Source organism: Chelon labrosus, assembly GCF_963514085.1.
Source record: "Chelon labrosus genome assembly, chromosome: 7".
NCBI lineage: Eukaryota > Metazoa > Chordata > Actinopteri > Mugiliformes > Mugilidae > Chelon > Chelon labrosus.
In genome coordinates, this window is record NC_140343.1 from 7,456,988 (window position 1) to 7,476,327 (window position 19,340).

Genomic DNA, 19,340 nt, shown 5'->3' on the forward strand with positions numbered 1-19,340 from the left:
TTTGTGGACATTTAAGTGCTGAATTTTATATAGTAAAGCCTGTTTTAAACACGCGGTATTTAAATATATCTTTTTGTTTTAGTTTTTTTCATGGTGTTTAAAGTGGAACTTAATAGGACTTTTAACACATTCCACTGCTGCTGCTGCGGTGGATGCTTTGGCGTTTTCGTCTTCATCTGAAATTGTGTTTTTCGATGTTATTGCTTCTTCCGTGTCTTCAAAGTGAAAAGCGTTCACTTTATTTGTTCACTTTTTCCATTCATGCATTCATGCATGCATCACTGGAGCTCTGTGCAGCGAGTAGCAGCCGTGCCTTCTGTACATTCTGCGTTTCTGGATTTCCCAGCATCGTTTCGCAAGTTGCTAGATTTTACGTGTGTTAAAGATTGCAACTGTATTGTGACGCAATACAGAGGCATCTCTTCACTCTTGAACCCTACAGAAAAAAGTTGAATCCAGTGCTGATGAAAACTGGACAATTGGTCATTCTGGATAAGACATGATTGGTGATTTGTTCTTCCTGGCACAGTTTCACCGTTCTTTTCTCAAGTGATCTGTAGTTGACAGCGGCCGGCGTTCAGTTGAAGTGTGCAGTTCCCGCTTGAAGTATCTAAGGAACAAAGAGTATGCATGTTTGTCTGCTTCTGGTGGCTTTGTCTGAACTGAGCTGTTAAGCAAAGTGACCGTGGATTTAAATCACAAGAGGCCCAGGCTGGAGCGCGGAGACGGCCTTTCTATTTCTAACCGAGGCCGGACACTCAGGTCATCTGGGGTGAAGGAAAGAAGCAGGGGCGATGCAGTTGAACGCTGCTCAGTGCTCAGTTTGTTTAGGCAGTGGATGGACGGGGGGGAAGAAACTCTCTCTGTGAAATTGATGATTTGAGAGAAGCATCTCTTGTTTGTGGTGTCGTGTGGTGTTCAACGCGGGGCCGCTTTCTGCTTTCGAAGCAACCTCAACCCCAAGTGCAGTTGTGCACAGCCTGTAAGCAGACAAGCCTGGTGTCGCGGACCGCATCCTGGCGGCGGCGCAAAACAAGGCCGTCACAAGTCCCCCCCCCCCCCCCCCCCCCCCCCTTTCTGCCTCTGTTTTTTTTTTATCTCCTTCTCTGAAAGCTGACCATTCTTTCTGAATACGTTTCACACTGTGGGTTCAGGGAGACATGAATACCCTGGCTCAGACAGACGCATGCTCGCATGAGGGTGAGTCAAAGGAAGTGAGGGGTAGTCAGACCGTCTCTCAGAATTGTCTGCACCTCTACCCAACACGCACGGTTCATACGTAAGCGGATTCGCTGATCTTCACTGATGTCACTACCCATCCTGGCCTTACTGCCCTTGTTACCACTTTGCGTCATTAGTTAGAAAGAGGGGAGTTAAAACACAACCACTGCAGGGCATAATTGGAAATGACTACAAAAGTCACGATGGGCAATGATGCATACTGAAAGTGTAAGATTATACTGAGGAACATCATAAATGGGAGAATAAATCTAACGCCAGCGGAGGAGTTATTTGAAAGAAGATGATGCTCAGGTTGGAGACTTTCCGAATGAACTGCTCTGCTCTTCACGGTCTGATCATCGTTCATTTGGGTTGGGTTGAGAGTTGCAGGTGACTCTTACTTGCGTGTCGCACGGGAGACTTATCCCCAAGTCTGCACCGCTGCAGGGTGAAGTGGTGGACGCGGAGCAGGTTTCTCCACAGCAGGATGAGCACAGTGCGCCCACTAGTGGCTCAGAGACACAACTTCGGCCTCAAACGCTTCAAAGTTGGGTGGTGGTGAGTCCAAGCAAAGAGTGTGTGAAAAGAAGGAACTCTACCCTTTGGACTTGAGAAATGCTGTTGCACTAAATAATTTGCATTTCCAATAATAAAGTGAGCATAAAAATGTCACTGTGTCAGGTTTATAGTCGGATCAAATATTGCACAACGGTCAGTAGAGGAAGAAAGTGCATGAGAGTCGGTGTGCGGTGTGCGCTGCTTGGTCAGATCATGGAAGCATGGTGCCGTGAGCGCATAAGCTCAGTCTCGTGTCGGGAGGGAGACTCCGTGTCTGCCTTCCTGTCTACCTGTCTGCCTGGCTGCCCTCCGCAGTCAGCTGTCCGATGGGATCACGTCGAAACGGAGGAGCTCAGGGCTCCATTCACCTTCTCTGCCTCCGCCACAGCTCCTCACTGCTGAATCAACTCAACCCCCCCCCCCCCCGAAACGGAGATGGAGAGGGGGAGGGAGGGAGAGGGAGTGAAAGGTTAGTATAGGGAGAAAGACACCGAGATGAATGGAGGAAAAAGAGGACACGTTTGAAGCAATAAAGAAACGACGTAGAGGGAGAAGAAGAAATGAAGAAGCTCCAAGAGGTTAATCTTCCTCTTCCCCAGTGCCAGTAGGAGACAAAGAGGATCCCCCTTCTGAATGAGCACTGGCAAAAACACACCCGCATAAACATGAGAAACATGTGACGGCAGCTTCAGCTGCAGATAACGGCGTGTGCTGCTGGTGCTGCAGCTTCGTGCATTTCTGCCGCCTCTAAGGAGGCATAGGTGCAGAAAAGACATCCCCCGTCCGCTGTTATTTCTGGTTTCTTTATATATTATTCAGTGAGCGATTACATAAAGGGCTGCCTCTGCACTTTTTCAGCTTTTTTTTTTGTTGTTGTTTATTTTCTTGTGTCCTCCCTCCTTGCTTCTGGTTCTTTCCCTCCGTGGGAGGATAATCCGGAATCCTCTCGGGAAAGCTTTACCCCCCTCCCTCCTCCTCCTCCTCCTCCTGCTGCTCCCCTCATCTTTCCAAACTTGTACGCGCGCACGTCGGACTGCTGAGGGGTTCTCTGGGAATGTCTGTTTACCATTTTTTCAAGCTAATGCAAAGCAAAGGGAAACTGACAAAAGCACACGCTCGCCTCAAAAACTGATGTAGCGGTGTATTCCAGTCAGGTGGCCCTAGCCTTGTAGGATGCAGTGGCATCGACACCTGCTCCAAGGACGCGGCATTGATTCTGCCGGCGAGGCAGACAGACAGAGAGATGGATGACTGTGCCGGCAAGTGGCAGCCGGGAGAGAAATTGACATGTAAGCAGTGAAGAGTGAGGGATAGACGGAGCGGGAGGGAGGGAGGGAGGGAGGGAATGGCGGTAGGGGAGGCAGTGCTCGGTCCGTGTTCATCGGCGTCGTGTGTGGTGTGTCCTCGTGACGGCTCAGCAGGAACACCACATGTCTGAATCGGAAGGACGAGGGGAAGCCTCCTCCTCTCCTCCTCCTCCTCGCCTCCTTTTTCAAAACGGCCGTGCACTGGCCACCTTGACGCTGTTGCCATGGCGTTGTGGTGTTCTGGTAGCTGGTAACAATCATTCACAATCATTCACAAGTAAAGAGAGAGAGAGAAGCTGTGGGCTGACGTCCCCCAAATTGGGGAAGGATGCAATTATCGCCCATCTCCCCTTCCTCTGTTTTTATTATTATTTTTTTTTTTTGTGGGTCCCCTTCACCGCCGTCTCCCAGAGTCTCTGCCTGTGTCTTGGCTGTTGCAAAAATAGCCGTCCACAGACACCCTGTCAGCGTCTAATATTATTAGGGGATGCGGATAATGAACAGGCTTATGAGTCCTCCACAATGGCTGCCGCGCTCGGATGTCAGGAGACAAGAGAAGACTCGAAAGAGGGAGTGGATGAGGGGCGAGTGATAATGGAGATAATGGCGATAAAAATACAGTCGGCGTACATTCACATTCACATTCACCCCCCACCCTCCCTCCAGTTCCCTTTATTATCAGCCCTCATTGTTTTTCCTGTAGGGGGGAGGTGTAGTTTTACAGCTCGGTGACATTCCTTCACAATGGCTGACTTCATAAGAATGGATTTAAGGGGGAATTACATGGGATGGGGATGGAAGAGGATGGGAATTATGTGCAGTGGTTGAGGAAAAGTTTCATCTGAAATCCAAGTCTGGATATTAAATATCAACGCCTCATACACGCTGCAGAAACTTCACATATATACACCAATGCCAGGCTGTAATTAGGGCTCCCCCTTCTCCCCTCTTTCTGTCAAATCATGTGTTCTGTCTAGAGTGTGTTGCTGGGGCTGGCAGACTACAGCAAAGGGGGGGGGGGGGGGATAAAAAAAAGAGAAGAGGGAGGGAGGGAGGGGAAAAAGGGAGAAACAGGGAAAGGGAGAGAGAAACGCAGGGAAGGAGGGGAGGGAGCGCTACAGCAGCGAGAGCAGTGAAGCAGGACAAATCCAGCGGAGGAACCCCCCCTCCAGTCAGATGAGCATCGCTGCCTCACTCCCTCCTCCTACACAGCCGCCGCCTCCTCCTCCTCCTCCTCCTCCTCCCATCTCCATCGCTGTTTTTTTTCCCCTCCTCCCATCCTCGCTTCTTCTCCATTATTCATCAGCGCGCCGAGAGTGCCCAGCTCACAGCTCTCAGCCGATTCCACCGAGCCCGCTGGATCCCCCCTCGTCGGTCGCCTGCTTTCCCCCCACCGCTCACGTCCGCCGTCTGCGAGCATGGAGACTCAGAGCTGGCCCTTTGCTGCTGCCGAGAGGGAGAGTGAACCATCATCAAGCTGCTCTCTTAGCTGCTGAGAGGAGAAAACACAAGGAGGAGAGAAGAGGGGATTTTTTCTTCTGGTGCTGAAAGGAGTCCTGTTCGTCTGCCTCTATTTATTTTTTTCCCCATTGGATTACAGTTCTGGCTTTGTGTAGGAACGAGAAAACGGGGTCCAAAATGCCTGAAGCCAATTACCTGCTGTCGGTGTCTTGGGGTTACATTAAGGTGTGTGGCGCTTATCTACGTAGCATGTCGGGATGCCGCGCTCGGCTCATTGTACCTCTCTGTGCTTTAATATTAGGAGCTTAATCTGCAGAAAGTGAACATTTGGGTGACATCATCTGTTTTTGCAGGGCTTTTTTTTTTTTTGTCTAATTGCATTTAAAAAAAAAAAAAAAAAAAAAAAAAAAGATTTCCATCATAGTGAAGGGGAATATGGGGTGTTGGGTGGGTGGGTTCTGACAGAATGGTGTTTTGTGGCTCAGGCTCCATCTTGAGCCCTCTGCAGAGCCGTGTGTCTGTTTGTATGTGTGTCAGGTGTACGCCCGTGCACGCGCATGCATCAGTCCGTCATAAACAGCTGCTGCTGCTGCTGCTGTTGCTGCTGCAGTGCCCGGGTCTCCGTGTACTGACAGATGCATCCGTCTAGCGAAAATCGTGCTTTGGCCGGTTTTGTAAACTGCACATAGTGTTATTAAAAGAGAGGTGAATGTCGTGAGAAGTGTGCAGATGCTCCTCTGCATTAAGAAATTCTTGCACAGTGGTTCACGTAAAATGTCCAAAATATGTCCAAAATAATGTGTAATTTCATGGGTATTAAATGGCAGCACATATAATATCCTGCATCATAACTGTAAGGAAAATGGGAGGGAAAATACAGCATCTCCCCCCCCTCCCCATTGATTGCACACTGTAATTAAGTAATGTTCTTGACCTGGTGGATTAAATCTGGGCACTGCTGTATTTTCCATGGACTCTTGTACCATAATTTCTCCCAGGTTCCCCCCCTCCTCATTGGAAACTGACGACATTTTTCTCTCTCTCTCTTTCTCTCTTCCCCACCCCTCCTCCTTGTCTCTTTCTCTCCCTCTCGCAGTTCAAGAGAATGTTGAATCGGGAGTTGACGCACCTATCTGAGATGAGTCGGTCTGGGAATCAGGTTTCCGAATTCATCTCCAACACCTTCCTAGGTAAATGAAAGTCTCGTGTACATGCACTCAAAATCACAAAAAGTGAAAAAACAAATCACCTACTGTGTCTTTTAAAATGTGCCCAAAATCACCACAGATTCCAGGTATGATTTATGACTAAAATATATGTGGCGGCAAAAGGATTCCCACTTCCCTGACGCTTTGCCGCATTATTTTTATGGAGGTTTGGTCTTTCTGCGTGATGTTGAGCCGTGCAAGTTGCTCTGGCTGGCTTTCCTGTGGGGGCGTACCATAAAAAACTGCGCCATTAAGCTCTGTCTAGATGCTCGTGGGATCCAGCTCAAAATGGCCATTAAAACTGAATTAAAGGACGTATATTTCTCAGAGAGTTGAGAGGAATAAAGGTGGTTTGGGCTGCTTCGTTAAAAGGCTCTGTTTGACTGGAAAGAAAGCTTCCTAGCCTGAATCAGAGCATGTGAACTGTAACGGGGTATGCTGCGAGCGTGGGTTGGACGCATATGAGAATAGACGGATATAAGATGATTTAAATACGTGTATTTAGTAGCACTGGCTCTGTTTTTTAATTTTAAAATCATATCATAGAAAAAACGCAAGTAAGACAAAAGTATGGATTAAAAAATAGGTGCCAGACAGAATGCACATAAAGGCAGTTAAGAGTATTTATAGACGACTGTGCTCCGGATCGATTGCCGTGCCGATCCGGTGTTGTGTTATTGGAGGATCCCTCGCCTCACCGGATCATCGGGAGCGAGTGGAGGGGGGTGAGGAGAAGAAGAAGAAGTAGCAAACGAGCGAGTGAGGGAGGGCTATGACTGCAGTGAAGAAGAAGGAAAATAAATAAATAAATAAATAAGAGGTACAAGAGGAACCCCCCTTTTGCTGGCAGTGAGATGAGCTGGGTGACTCATTCCCGTCTTAATGCATCTTTGTCAGCGGGGACACCTTGTTGTCCCCTTACCTCTCCCTCCCCCCTCGGGCTGACCCGAGATTCCAGACAGAGATGACTATCACTGCGATAAAGAACTGAGGATTACCCTGTTTCCGCTTCTGCTTTTGCTGCTGCAAAACAGGTTAACATTAATGAGAAAGGGGTAAAATAAATGGCTGAAGCAGCACAGCTGGCCTGGGGTGGCCTCAGTTGACCAGCAGGACTGTTTAATCCTTCCATCCATTAAGATAACTATCACATCCGCGATGCGCTCGTTTCTGTTTTATATCATCAAAGCGTCCGTTCAGGATCAGAGAAATTACGTTTTTATGCCACACGCTTTGTTCTGCAGAAGATCCACTGCAACTCCGTGAGGCTGACTGGCAAAAATACTGTATTGCTTGCAGAACTGGACTGATTCCTTGTTTAAATTGGCACACCAGATTTTGTTGGGAGGGATGGTTTTAGGTGAGAATTACCGACCTTCCGCTGAGCACTGCCGGCCGACAGCATGCCGGCCTTTCACGTGCGCCTGTTTTCCGCCACAGCTGTCCTCACAGCATGGTTCTGCCATAATTCCCCCTTTGATCGGCCAGCGGCGGAACACACCTAGTTTTGGGAATACGCTGCGTCAGACGGAACGGAAACAAACGTGGGAGGTGGAGGAAGATCTGAAAGGGAGACGGATGAGAAGGAGAACAGAGGAAGATAATGCGGATAGACATTTGTTTCCTCTGCTTGAATCGTTTTCTCGGTGTTTAATTTGAGGAAACCGTGAGATGGATGGCAGAAGGCAGAGACTGCGCGTGTGACGCTAATCTGTCGGATCACGGAAACCTCCGCCTTGATAAAGCAGCTTCATTGTTTTAGCACTTAACGTGGAAGCGCATTATAGAAACGAATAAAACTTCTGTCTGGCAATGCGATCTCACGCAAAAACACCCCACAGCGGCGGTGATAATGATGACTTGTAATAAATTAGAGGGCAATGTATTGCTCCTCGCCTTGTTTCCGACTCAGCACATGTCTGAGAGTGCTTAATTGCCCATTCTCAATTACCAGTGGAGAACTGAAGAGAAAGAGACGGCGAGGACGGCGGAGGAAGGGGGAAAAAAAAGTGCGAGAGAGAGGAAGAGAGCATGAGAGTGAAAGTGATTATTTGAATTACAGCTGGTAATTGAATAACCCTCCACGGGGGAAGGCTGATAGGGCAGCGATGAGCTGAGTCGAGGTTTGATAGATGTGTGCGCGGCTCACATGCGTGCCGATAGCCCGGTCCCTGCAGGATTCCATTCGGATCTTCGGCGATTTGAATAAACACAGCCTTGTGTGGTTATTAAAAGCAACTAGGCGCGCGTCCTGGTTATTTTTAGTGAGTATTACGCGAAAGCCTTGTGCGATTTCAGTGTTTATTCCTGGACTTCATATGTTGCCAGAGCGGAAAGCAGTCAAATAGGAGTCCTGAACATTTAGCACGAAACCCTCCCCCTCCACTGAGAGATGCAGCAGATTACTGAATCGCCGACCTTACCGAACTTCCTTAACTGTGAAGTCCCAGCTTTCAGTTTGTCAATGGACTGACCTATGAGAGTGAAAAGAACAGGAGATGAGATGTGAGCCACCTGCTGTGAGACCAGGGGGAGGGAGGGAGGGGGGGAGGGGACGCTGAGAGGGTGGCTGAGAGACGAATGAACAGTGGGAGCTCGGAGAGAGAGAGAGAGACTGCAGGTGGACGACAAGGAGCATGAATGAACAACTGAATGGAGGGACAGATGATGAATGAATGAGCGAGCGAATCAATAAATCCCTCAGGTGTTTTTTTATTTTTAAAAGTGCACCTGGATCCCAGACAGCCTACTCACCCCGTCTGGTTTTTCACTGCTCTGCGAGTCTCTCACGCGCTAAATCCACGCTCCATTTTCTTTCCTCCCCCCGCAGACAAGCAGAACGACGTGGAGATCCCGTCGCCGACGTCCAAGACGCGGGAGAAGAAGAAGCAGCAGCAGAAGCAGCAGCTGATGACACAGATCAGCGGCGTCAAGAAGGTCTCTCACGGGCCCTCGCTCTCCAGCAGCTGCATCTCGCGCTTCGGCGTCAAGACCGACAAGGAGGAGCTCCTGTCCAAGGAGCTGGACGACCTGAACAAGTGGGGCCTGAACATCTTCACCGTTTCAGAGTACTCCAACAACCGACCTCTTACCTGCATCATGTATGCCATCTTCCAGGTGCGGATTGCCCTTCCTTATTCTGTGTTATGAATATTTATATAATGTCTGCTTCAATTATCCGCATATATTCTATATCTAAATGTTTTTTTTCCCCCACTTCCTTCTCAGGAGCGAGACCTGTTGAAGACATTTAAGATCCCAGTGGATACGTTCGTGGCCTACATGATGACGCTGGAAGACCACTACCATTCAGACGTGGCCTACCATAACAGCCTGCACGCTGCTGACGTAGCCCAATCCACGCACATCCTCCTCTCCACTCCGGCCCTGGATGTAAGTCTTAATGTAAAGTGACATGCCGTAGTCCCGGGTTTTAGTCTCAGGCATCATTTTTGCTCCCCGCGGTGCATCCACAGAAACGAGGGAAAACTAAATTAGTGGAGTGAGCTATTGCATCACCAGCACCATGTGCCACTTTCCTGGATTGCCAGAGCAGCTTTGAACGGCTCGACGGCCTTCCATTAAATCATCCGTTTTTTTTTTCCCGTTCTCTCTTGCGCCAGTTTACTCAAAGCGTACAGCTCTCCCCGGGTTGGAGACGCTGGTGAGAATACAGTCGGGTCACAACGTCCCAATCTTTAGATCATGATTCACTCCGCTAGGTTCTGCGTGTTTCATTTATTGTAGCCAGCAGACATCGTATTATCCTCTCTCACGGTGGATTTTCATAGAGAGGCAGGCAGTTTATTTTGGTTGAGGAAATACTTCAGACTTGCCTCGCATGGCCTTGACTGTCTGCTGCTTTCTTTAAAGGCGGAAAGTGACAGGAGCGACTGGATTTCCGTCACATAAGCAGAAAATTCTGATATTTTCATTGCGCATTTTCGTGCTTGACCTTCGGCACAATCATGGCGTTGGCGTGCATGAATTAACTTTTTGAGAATTTAGTTTAACATCTTTCTTCCTTTCACAGGCCGTCTTTACAGACCTTGAGATCCTGGCGGCCATCTTTGCTGCCGCTATCCATGATGTCGACCATCCTGGCGTGTCAAACCAATTCCTAATCAATACCAGTAAGTCAGACATCTCAGTTTTACACGATCCGCTTTTATGTCACATGAGAATGTATGCAAACAGAATCTATGAAACGGCTAACTAAATTGCTTTGACACCCCGTGCAGACTCTGAGCTGGCGCTGATGTACAACGACGAGTCCGTGCTGGAGAACCATCACTTGGCCGTGGGCTTCAAGCTGCTACAGGAGGACAACTGCGACATCTTCCAAAATCTCACCAAGAAGCAGCGGCAGTCCTTGCGCAAGATGGTCATCGACATGGTAAGACGCCTCGACTCGCGTTGTTACGTCCTCTTGACGCAAGTCGCCTTTCCAAACCGTCCTGGTGCTTATTTCTTTTTTTCCCTCTTTCAACCAGGTTTTGGCCACTGACATGTCCAAACACATGAGTCTGCTGGCGGATCTGAAGACGATGGTCGAGACTAAGAAGGTGACGAGCTCTGGGGTGCTGCTGTTAGACAATTACACCGACAGGATACAGGTATGTGTGGCTTTCTGCACAAATAGAAATATATCAGTCTACATTATGTGCACTGTGTGTGTGTGAGAGAGATTTAACAAACTAAGCCCTCCACTTCTATTTTACCTGCTTTTAAGAGCTGTGATCGATAGACGGTCCTCGCAAAAGGTTGCTCGGCCGATGATCATTAGCCAGCCTCCTACATAGCTGACCTCTGCTCCCACTGTCATTCCTTTTCTCACTCCATCCATCTTCCTTTTACCTCTAAGTGCTCCCACTTTACCTCTAATGGTCTGCTAAGGGTTTCTTCTTTATTGGGCTGTTGTGTAGATTTACCTCCTCCTTTCGTTGCAAATAAAACCAGCCTAGGGGAACATGCTATTGTTGCTAAGGTTGCGTTGCACAGCTAAAATCTAATAGAAAAGATTCCATCTAGTTCAAAACATGATGTAAATATTGTTTAATTTCAATGGCGAGCCTGTTACATGAGATGGAGGCCTTTTACTGAAATTGCAATTGTGTGTTATTTATAGGTGCTGCGTAACATGGTGCACTGTGCCGACCTGAGTAACCCCACTAAGTCCCTGGAGTTGTATCGTCAGTGGACTGATCGGATAATGGAGGAGTTCTTCCACCAGGGAGACAGAGAGAGGGAGAGGGGGATGGAGATCAGCCCCATGTGTGACAAACACACAGCCTCAGTGGAGAAGAGCCAGGTAGGTGACCACAGACAGGAAAAAAATAAGTATTTGTTGCACCGGAAAAAGAAAATTTGGACTTATTTCCAACTCATTTGCATCTTTCAGGTGGGTTTCATCGACTACATCGTGCACCCTCTGTGGGAGACCTGGGCCGATTTGGTCCACCCTGATGCCCAGGACATTCTGGACACCCTTGAGGATAACAGGAACTGGTACCAGAGCATGATCCCCCAGAGTCCCTCCCCGCCCTTCTACGACCAGGGCACGCACGGACACAGCGGAGGCACTGGAGGACAGGGAGGCGGGGAGAAATTTCAGTTTGAGCTGACCCTGGAGGAGGAGGACTTGGACGGAATAGAGAAAGACGGCGAAGGGGAGGATGATGAAGACGAAGAGGAGGAGGAGGAGGAGGAGGAGGAGGAGGAAGAGTTGGAGGAGGAGGAGGACAGCCTAGGAGATTCTCGGTCTCCTCCCCCGGACTATTTGGACAGTCAGGAGCAGGAGGAGGAGGAGGAGGGCGGCATGACTGAGCCAACAACGGCAATAGAGATTGTAACGCACGAGGCGTCGCCCACAGACACATAGGGCTTCCATCATCAGGCTCACGTGGTGATTTGAAAGTTTTTTGGAAAATAAAGAGGGCATATCCTCTTGCAGCTGTGCTTTTTAAATAAGCCCACAGAAGCAGAGGGGCTTGGTTTTGGCCCGCACGGGGGCGTCTTGCACTTGGGTGTTTGAAGCCGGACACGGACGGACAGTTTCAGTGAAGCGGCTTCAGAGTTCTCAGGAAATAATTACTGCGAACATTTAAGTCTTGATGGACGGGCGAGACTGAGGGTGGAACTTGAAGGATTTCAGTCAGTTTGGAAAGTGATTACTTTTCTTTTCTGGACTGGCACTAAATGGACAATGACACTACTGAGAGAAGTTTTGTACCTTAAAGACTTTTTTTTTGTTGTTGTTTTTTTTACATATATGATCTAGACGTAGCATAGAGTAAGATCTACTGACGGTGACACATTTGTATAGCAAGAGAAAGCGTTTACTTTTTTCCTGTACCGTTTGTCAGAGGACTTTTGTGTGCCTTTTTTACTATTGTCTTTATATAGTTTTTTATTTATTGAACACTCTAGTATGTCTGTGAAATGTTTTTTTTTTTTTTTTCCTTAACTAAAAGAGCAATTTTTTTTTTTGTATGTTGAAAAGAGTCTTCCATGTATTGGGCAATAGAGAAATCCAAACAAACGTTCGACAAACAACTTTTGGACAAACCCATCTAAATAAGAAATCATAAAAACATCCGTATTTGTATTTTATTTTTTTTAATCGAGCACATTCAAAAGCTTACTCATGATCCATGTCGCATGTTTGTTTTTTTTTCCCGTATCAGACGTACGTCAACCAATGTTGCGCTTAAATACGTCACCTCCATTTTCTTCCTCTCAGTCGCTTTTTCTTTGAAATCAGCTGCACGCCGCTGGGCTCTCCTCCAGCTTCACACCAAAAAAAAACAAAAAAAAAACTCGACTTTTAATGCGACGCTTTCAATCCTACATCATTGGCTAGGTATTCCTGCTAACTGGCATTTGCAGTTGTTTGTTGCGTTGGTGTGAAATGGAGGTTAGCTCAGTTCAGACCCTCATAACCTACAACCAACTACCAGATAAAACAGGCCGGCCTGAAATGAAAAGCTGCGAACGCGTCACGCTGCTCGGATCAAGGACAGAATCAGAAATCAAGTCATGCACGACGGCGCTGAAGCTTATTTTTAGCCCACAGGTATGCTACAGCCTTAATAGTGCTGTTGCTCGGAACAGGTTTTGACCCGAGACCTGTCTGATGTAACCCCCTCCCCCCACCACCAACACCACCACCCTTCCCCCTCCCCCCTTCCCGCCCTTCCCGCCCTTCTGCAATCAGGCCCAGACCAGATGATTAAAGGTGCTCTTACAGCTGCCTGTCTGAAAGGCGCTCTCAGACCCTCATCAGCGCCCGTATTCACATGGTTTACAAACCCCTCTGGGCTCAACTGACACGACCCCCCCCCAAAAACAATCAGGCCGGCTATTTCTTCCTCATGATAAAAAATCCCTCAAGTGCTGCTTCTGCTCATTGACGTCAATTGACTTTTTTTTTTTTTTTTTTCTTCCCCCGTCCCTCTGCCGTATCAGGTTTCCAGGACAGTTGGGTTGTTAGGATTTGGAACAGGCGGAACTGCTGGATTCAGCAAGGCAGGCCATACACTTGTGAAAAACAAATTAAAAAAATAAAATAAAAAAGAGGAATAATTAGGTGCTTTAATTTTAAACTGAACCAAAAAAAAATAATGTTTTGTTTCATCGCTAATGCGTTGGTTTGGAAATGGTTTGCATGCGTCACATTTTCCGCTCCCGGGGGCTTTCACGACTGATTTTTCTGGATGTCCCAGTTGCGTCTGTGATCACGACTCTCCATTTTCATACAGGTTTACTTATACTCACAGGTACTTCATCTGATTTCACTAAAGCATGCTGAAGTGGCAGTTGTTCGTGTGCAAGTACGTTTGTACGTTTCGTGCGCTTGTCTGGATGAGTTGACTTTGTCATCAGGCCTTACCCCTCCCACCCCGCCCCACACACCCACCCGCCTCCCATCACTCCACACCTTTGTCTCTACTGTTTGTCGCTAGGAGCTCAAGTTGGTCCTTTTTGCTGTTTATAACAGTGTGTATTTATTCTATACTTTAAGCTTGTAAATAAGAAATACTGATTCAGTGTAAAATCTATTTTAATTTATATGCACTTGCATTACCTGGAAGTGGTGGTGTCTAACGTGTAGAAGGCTCTGGATTCAGAGTCTTTTTATATATGTATTATATATTGTTTTTATATAAATATATATAAATATATCTACGTATATATTCGCACAATGTTTTTGAGTGCCCAGCAGAGCAGCAGCTAAAGAGACATGTTGCTGTTGTCACATGAAAACCTTGTAGCCCCCAAAACAGCCTTTTTTAATTTTTGCCATTTGAAGTTAAAATTGCCTTTTAACGTCATGGCTGAGACGAGAACGATTATTGATATTATGCATGAACATTAAAACCAAAAATGTTGGCACTTTGTTTTTCTGTGTTATGTTCTATAGAGGACTTGTACGTCCTTATTTTTCCTTCTCATATATATCTGTATATATATGAATTTATTTTTCATTACATTTCCTTACAAGGTTTTCATCTGACATCGGCAATTTGGTAACCCAGAGGTGACATAGAGGACATGTTAAACTGCATAGGCTTGGATATAGGATACTTACAAGCTACATAGCTAAGACAAACCGAGGTTTAGTCGACGCTTGGTTTCAAATAGGTTCTTTTCTCTTGGCTCGTCGGGCGAGCCAAGCTTCTCCATCCATTTGATTGCAGATTGTTGATACGCGAGGCCAGATAGCGGGTTCGACCGGCAAACACAAAGCGACTGTCTCCTTTTACACTTAACGCACTTCATGTAAAAGTAGATAACATGGGGACGCTATTGGTAGCATGCTACAATACTCCCAGCACTGGCGTGAATCGTTTTGAATTAACAGCAAATCATGATCTTATGTAAACTGATTGTGCTAATGTGTGAACTCTTTCTGACCAAACTTGTTAGCAGTTTTGAAATTCAAATTTGTCAGTATCAACATTGTTTATCTACGTTCGAGTTTTTTTTTTTGGTCCTAGTTGTGTCCAAATGGTTAGCCAGACTTAGCACTATCTGCATGAGAGATGGTTTTTCTTTTCTTTTCTTTTCTTTTCTTTTTTTTTTGTTTTTTTTTACTGTCAATAATATGTTCAAGTCCACCAGTTGTTGCCGGTGGGTTATTAAATAAATGTTTCACACAATGTATGGTATTATATTGTATATTGTGTTCAAAGATAAATCTGAAATACTTTTTCTATGAAGTGATTAAAAGCAAAGCATGAATATATTCCTTCTGTTTCTGCCTTTTTTTGTCCACCATGGGTGTGAGCAGCAAATTGGGTCACAGCCACGCTTCTGGTGGGTTCTCACGTGTATGTCGTGTTTCATTAGGCTTTCTCGCGAAACAGGACTGTATCTACAGAGCACCTGGGTCCTACTCTGTAAAAATAGCCTCCGATGTAAAACAGTATCGACATTGGTCTAAATAAATCCTCGCTGGCGCCCCCTGGAGGCCCAATTTGCGGAAAGGGTAACACGAATACCACAACACGAGAGGATACAAAGCTGCAGCACCGCATCATTTATGTACACAGTAATAGCGCAGATGGTTTTACGGCTTTTTAAGAGGCCGTGAGAATCAAATCTGACTTAGTGGAACCATTTTTGACTAACAGAAATACTACATGAGAGTCAAACTTAAGTTCCCACAGTTAGACAGCCATAATCTAAAACACATAACAGCAAAGCCACTAAAGGTCAGCGGCCCCTGGATTGTCCTGAGAGACGCTAACTAACCGTAAAGCCCGAACTTCAGCCTGTACCAAAGTGACGTGGAACAAAAATGTACGTGCCTGTCCTACGTTACTCTTCATCCTCTCTGATGTCCCTGAGTTTGCTGCATCATCACGGAGGTTTGGCTCTAATGTGCTGAGACGGGAACACGGTGTGACGCAAGCTCAGCACCACGGCCCACATACGATCTGACAGGGCTGTCCTGACATGACATAAGGCCTTCACACGCAACACACAAACAGCGTGCTCTTTTTTGCATGTGTTAAAAGCGCACACGCACACAAAGAAGCACACTGCAGATATATGGTAGAAGATTATGTCACGTATCTACAGAGGTGACGATCATTCGTGGCGTCAATCGGGATAATAAATTATACATTTCATGTGTTAAATAACAGTGGAAATGTGTTTTTTTTATATGGCATCACAGTGTCTCCATGGGGAACATGTACAGTTGTGTAAGACTGTATTAATTAGAATATATCTCAGAATCAGAAATTTTTTTTGCCCTTGGTGTTTGTTGCACACAGTATGCATTACATGCACATATGCATACAGTGGGCTAGTGGTGGGTTTGATGTGTTCATGGGGGGGGTTCAGTAGACGCACATGCGAGTGGTCCTGCACTTGATGAATCGCAGCCGCCTGCCAGACTAGAGTCTGTTAAATAGTCTGTGTCCAGGGTGAGCTCAGCCACAATCTTAGCTGCACGCTTCAGAGTCCTGGAAGCCTACAGCTCTTTGAGAGACTTCAACCTGCAGCCGATCATCTTGTCTGCTGAGCGAATGAGCAGAGGCTGCAGCATACCAGGTGGTGATGGAGTTGGTGAGGATGGACTCAATGACAGCAGTCTAGAGGTGCACCATCGCTGTCTTTGGCAGGTTAAATTTCTTCAGCTGCCGCAGGAAGTACATCCTCTGCTGTGCTTTTTGGATTAGGGCACTGATGTTCAGCTCCCATTTGAGGTCCTGGGAGTTGATGGTGCCCAGGAAACGGAAGGACTCCACAGTGTTGACTGTAGAGTGGTCCACTGTAGTCCACGATCATCTCCACTGTCTTGGCAGCGTTCAACTCCAGGTTGTTACGGCTACACCAAGTCACCAGGCGGTCAGTCTCCAGCCTGGAGGTGGTGTCATCTCCATCAGCCCGATGAGGGTGGTTCGTCCGCAAACTTGACAGCCTCATGACTGGAGGTGCAGCTGTTCGTGTGCAGGGAGAAGAGTAGAGGTGAAAGGACACAGTCCTGAGGGGAATCCATATCTAAACCTATCAACATATTTTACTGGAATTTAGTGTAAAAGTTGGGCAACAGAGGAGCAGTTTAAATTGGTTGCAGATAGAACTACTGTGTTTCAGTTTAGAAAACACTTTTGTTTTCATTTGAATTATTGCTAAAATTTCTCTGTCTTCCTGGAATTCACAATGAATGTGGTTATGTGGTTCAGCCAAAGTAGATCTCATGCCATTGTTAATGACGCAAAAAAAAAATTTTGTTGTTTTTTTCCAGCACTTCCTCTAATGCACACCAGTTACCCGGAGAGAACCCACGCGGACACAGGGAGAACATGCAAACTCCACACAGAAAGGCCCCAGTCGGCCGATGGATTCAAACCCAGAGCCTTCTTGGTGTGCGGCATCAGGGCTAACCGCCACCACACCACTGTGCCGCCCCTAGCTAAAAGTTACTTGACTAAACAATGACTGTGTTTGCAGACTGGTATTTGCCATACTACTGGTAGTCATTTGAGGTGGCACAGTGGTGTGGTGGTTAGCACTGATGCCTCACAGCAAGAGGGTTCTGGGTACTCCAGCTTTCTCCCACCGTCCAAAGACATAGACAAGTGATTCTGAATTGGCCATAGCTGTGAGTGTGAATGGTTGTCTGTCTCTCTGCCCAGGATGTACCCCGCCTCTCATCCAATGACAGCTGGGGTAAGTTCCAGACAAGCGATTGCAGAAAATGAATGAATGAATAAATGATGGGCAGATATGGAGCTCCATCATCCTCAGTGCAGTGTATCCTGAAATTCAACATAAATTAATCTGTACAATAACTTGTCAGAATTGAATTTTTGCTACTGGACATCCAGATTAAAAAAAAAAAAAAAAAAAAAAAAGATTTCTATAAATTTTTATTCAAATAACAACAATTCAGGAAAAGTGAGCAAAAAACTGTTATAGGATCAACTCTAGGTATCGACCTGACTGTGTTGCAACACTTCCTGTGGCGACACCCCACTGACATTTACTGGAAAGGATACGGATGCAGACGGTTAAACAGTTTTATTGCTGCGTTATTAATCTGGTTTATAGAACATGTGAGACTGTGTACATAGCAAGGGCGAGGAGGCAACGCCGCTCGATGAAGCAATATTTCCAGGAATGTTCCATTAGCCATTAGATGACTGGTTCGGGGGTTTACAGACGCTAAACTGTTACAGGAAGCGTCCCATGAAACCCGGCGTTGCGCTGCTACTAATTGCATTTTTAATGTATTTATTAACAACTTCTGTCTTTAATAACATAATAAGGTCACTTCTGCAAAGTAGTTGCAGGTGTTGAAGCTTTACGTTCTCTCTCTAAATGAGTTCTCAGCTGGTTTTCTATCTAACCACAGGCATTTTTCTAAGCAATATTCTACACATATTCTTTCAAACACTGTGGCTGGTGGTAATTTTACCACGGTCCCATTTTTAAAAATAATAATAAGAAGAAGAAGAATTACCACCACTGCTTACGGAGAAATTCTTCAAATCTTATCTAGAAACTTGAGAACATTGTTAAGAGGCTTGTGTAATGTTCATCCATGACCCTTCATACCCAATTTGATAGTGACCGACGACAAGAGGCTGTCTGCCCTTGCGTCCGCTTATATCCAACGACCTTGCTTTTAAAAGAGAATCTTGAGTGAATTGTGTCACCATCGTCTATCACCTCATCTTCCCTCCTCTGCTTTCATCCCACTGTTTAATTTCCATGTGTGCCGCGCCTCATTGAATATTTTCCATTCATTATCCGCAACCGCTTGTCCTCTCTAGAGGGTCGCGGAGGGGAACGGAGCCTTCCCCAGCTGTCACCGGGCGAAAGGTGGGGTAAACCCTGGTCTATCACAGAAAGACAAACAACACTCACTTGCACACCTACGGCCAATTTAGGTTGATTCACCAATTAAGAAAACCCTCGCACTCGTGGGGAGCGAACTGTGCAAACCCAGAACCTTCTTGCTGTGAGGCCTCAGCGCTCCTCACCGCTACACCGTCGGCAGGAATATATTCTCAAGTCTCCTATTATTTCCTCCACCTCTCTGTCCTATATTTCCCACCGTGGAAATCTCTCCTCTGACATAACCTAATAACAACGGAAGCGATTTGATTCGACGAGTCTACTTGCGTATATATGACAGACATATCGGACAAGAGGCCTCTCCTGTTAATCCTTTTCAAGGGCATGGAGTTCCAGTGGGACGGCTGAGTTATATAACAAAGCCAAAGACGGAGCAAAGCGTTTCCCACCAGTCAAAGGTAAATGACGTCTCTACACTTCTTCGGAGATAAGAGGGAATTGGAATTGAGATGACTCTAAGACAGCCGAGTCAACCTTTCGCTTTGGGGGCTGTGGTTTGTATTACTGTTGAATTCTGTTGTACTGACGCATGTTATCTGTTATCTATAGTGACAACCGCACTTTAGTCACTGGGTGAGGCAGAAACCCAGAAATCTATTCATAAGAATAAGAATACGAATAAGAAAAACCTTTATTTGTCCCACAGTGGGGAAATTGCAGACAATGGGGAAATTGATTGTGTTTAATTCAGTCCAGGTTAACGCTACAA

General features: G+C 46.4%; 1 protein-coding gene across 2 annotated transcripts in view; it reads left to right on the top strand.

Annotated features, from left to right (window-relative positions):
• pde4ba (phosphodiesterase 4B, cAMP-specific a) overlaps window positions 1–15,002 on the top strand; it is a gene marked incomplete at its 5' end in the record, with an annotated part of 162,519 nt that extends 147,517 nt beyond the window's left edge. For both annotated transcript variants that reach the window (XM_084548893.1, XM_084548894.1), the window contains 8 exons: window positions 5,644–5,737; window positions 8,586–8,872; window positions 8,984–9,148; window positions 9,789–9,888; window positions 9,997–10,151; window positions 10,249–10,371; window positions 10,884–11,066; window positions 11,157–15,002. In XM_084548893.1, the coding sequence (XP_084405019.1) occupies window positions 5,644–5,737; window positions 8,586–8,872; window positions 8,984–9,148; window positions 9,789–9,888; window positions 9,997–10,151; window positions 10,249–10,371; window positions 10,884–11,066; window positions 11,157–11,636 (1,587 nt within the window). In that variant the 3' untranslated portion in view covers window positions 11,637–15,002. The remainder of the gene's footprint in view (window positions 1–5,643; window positions 5,738–8,585; window positions 8,873–8,983; window positions 9,149–9,788; window positions 9,889–9,996; window positions 10,152–10,248; window positions 10,372–10,883; window positions 11,067–11,156) is intronic.
• Window positions 15,003–19,340: the final 4,338 nt, after the last annotated feature.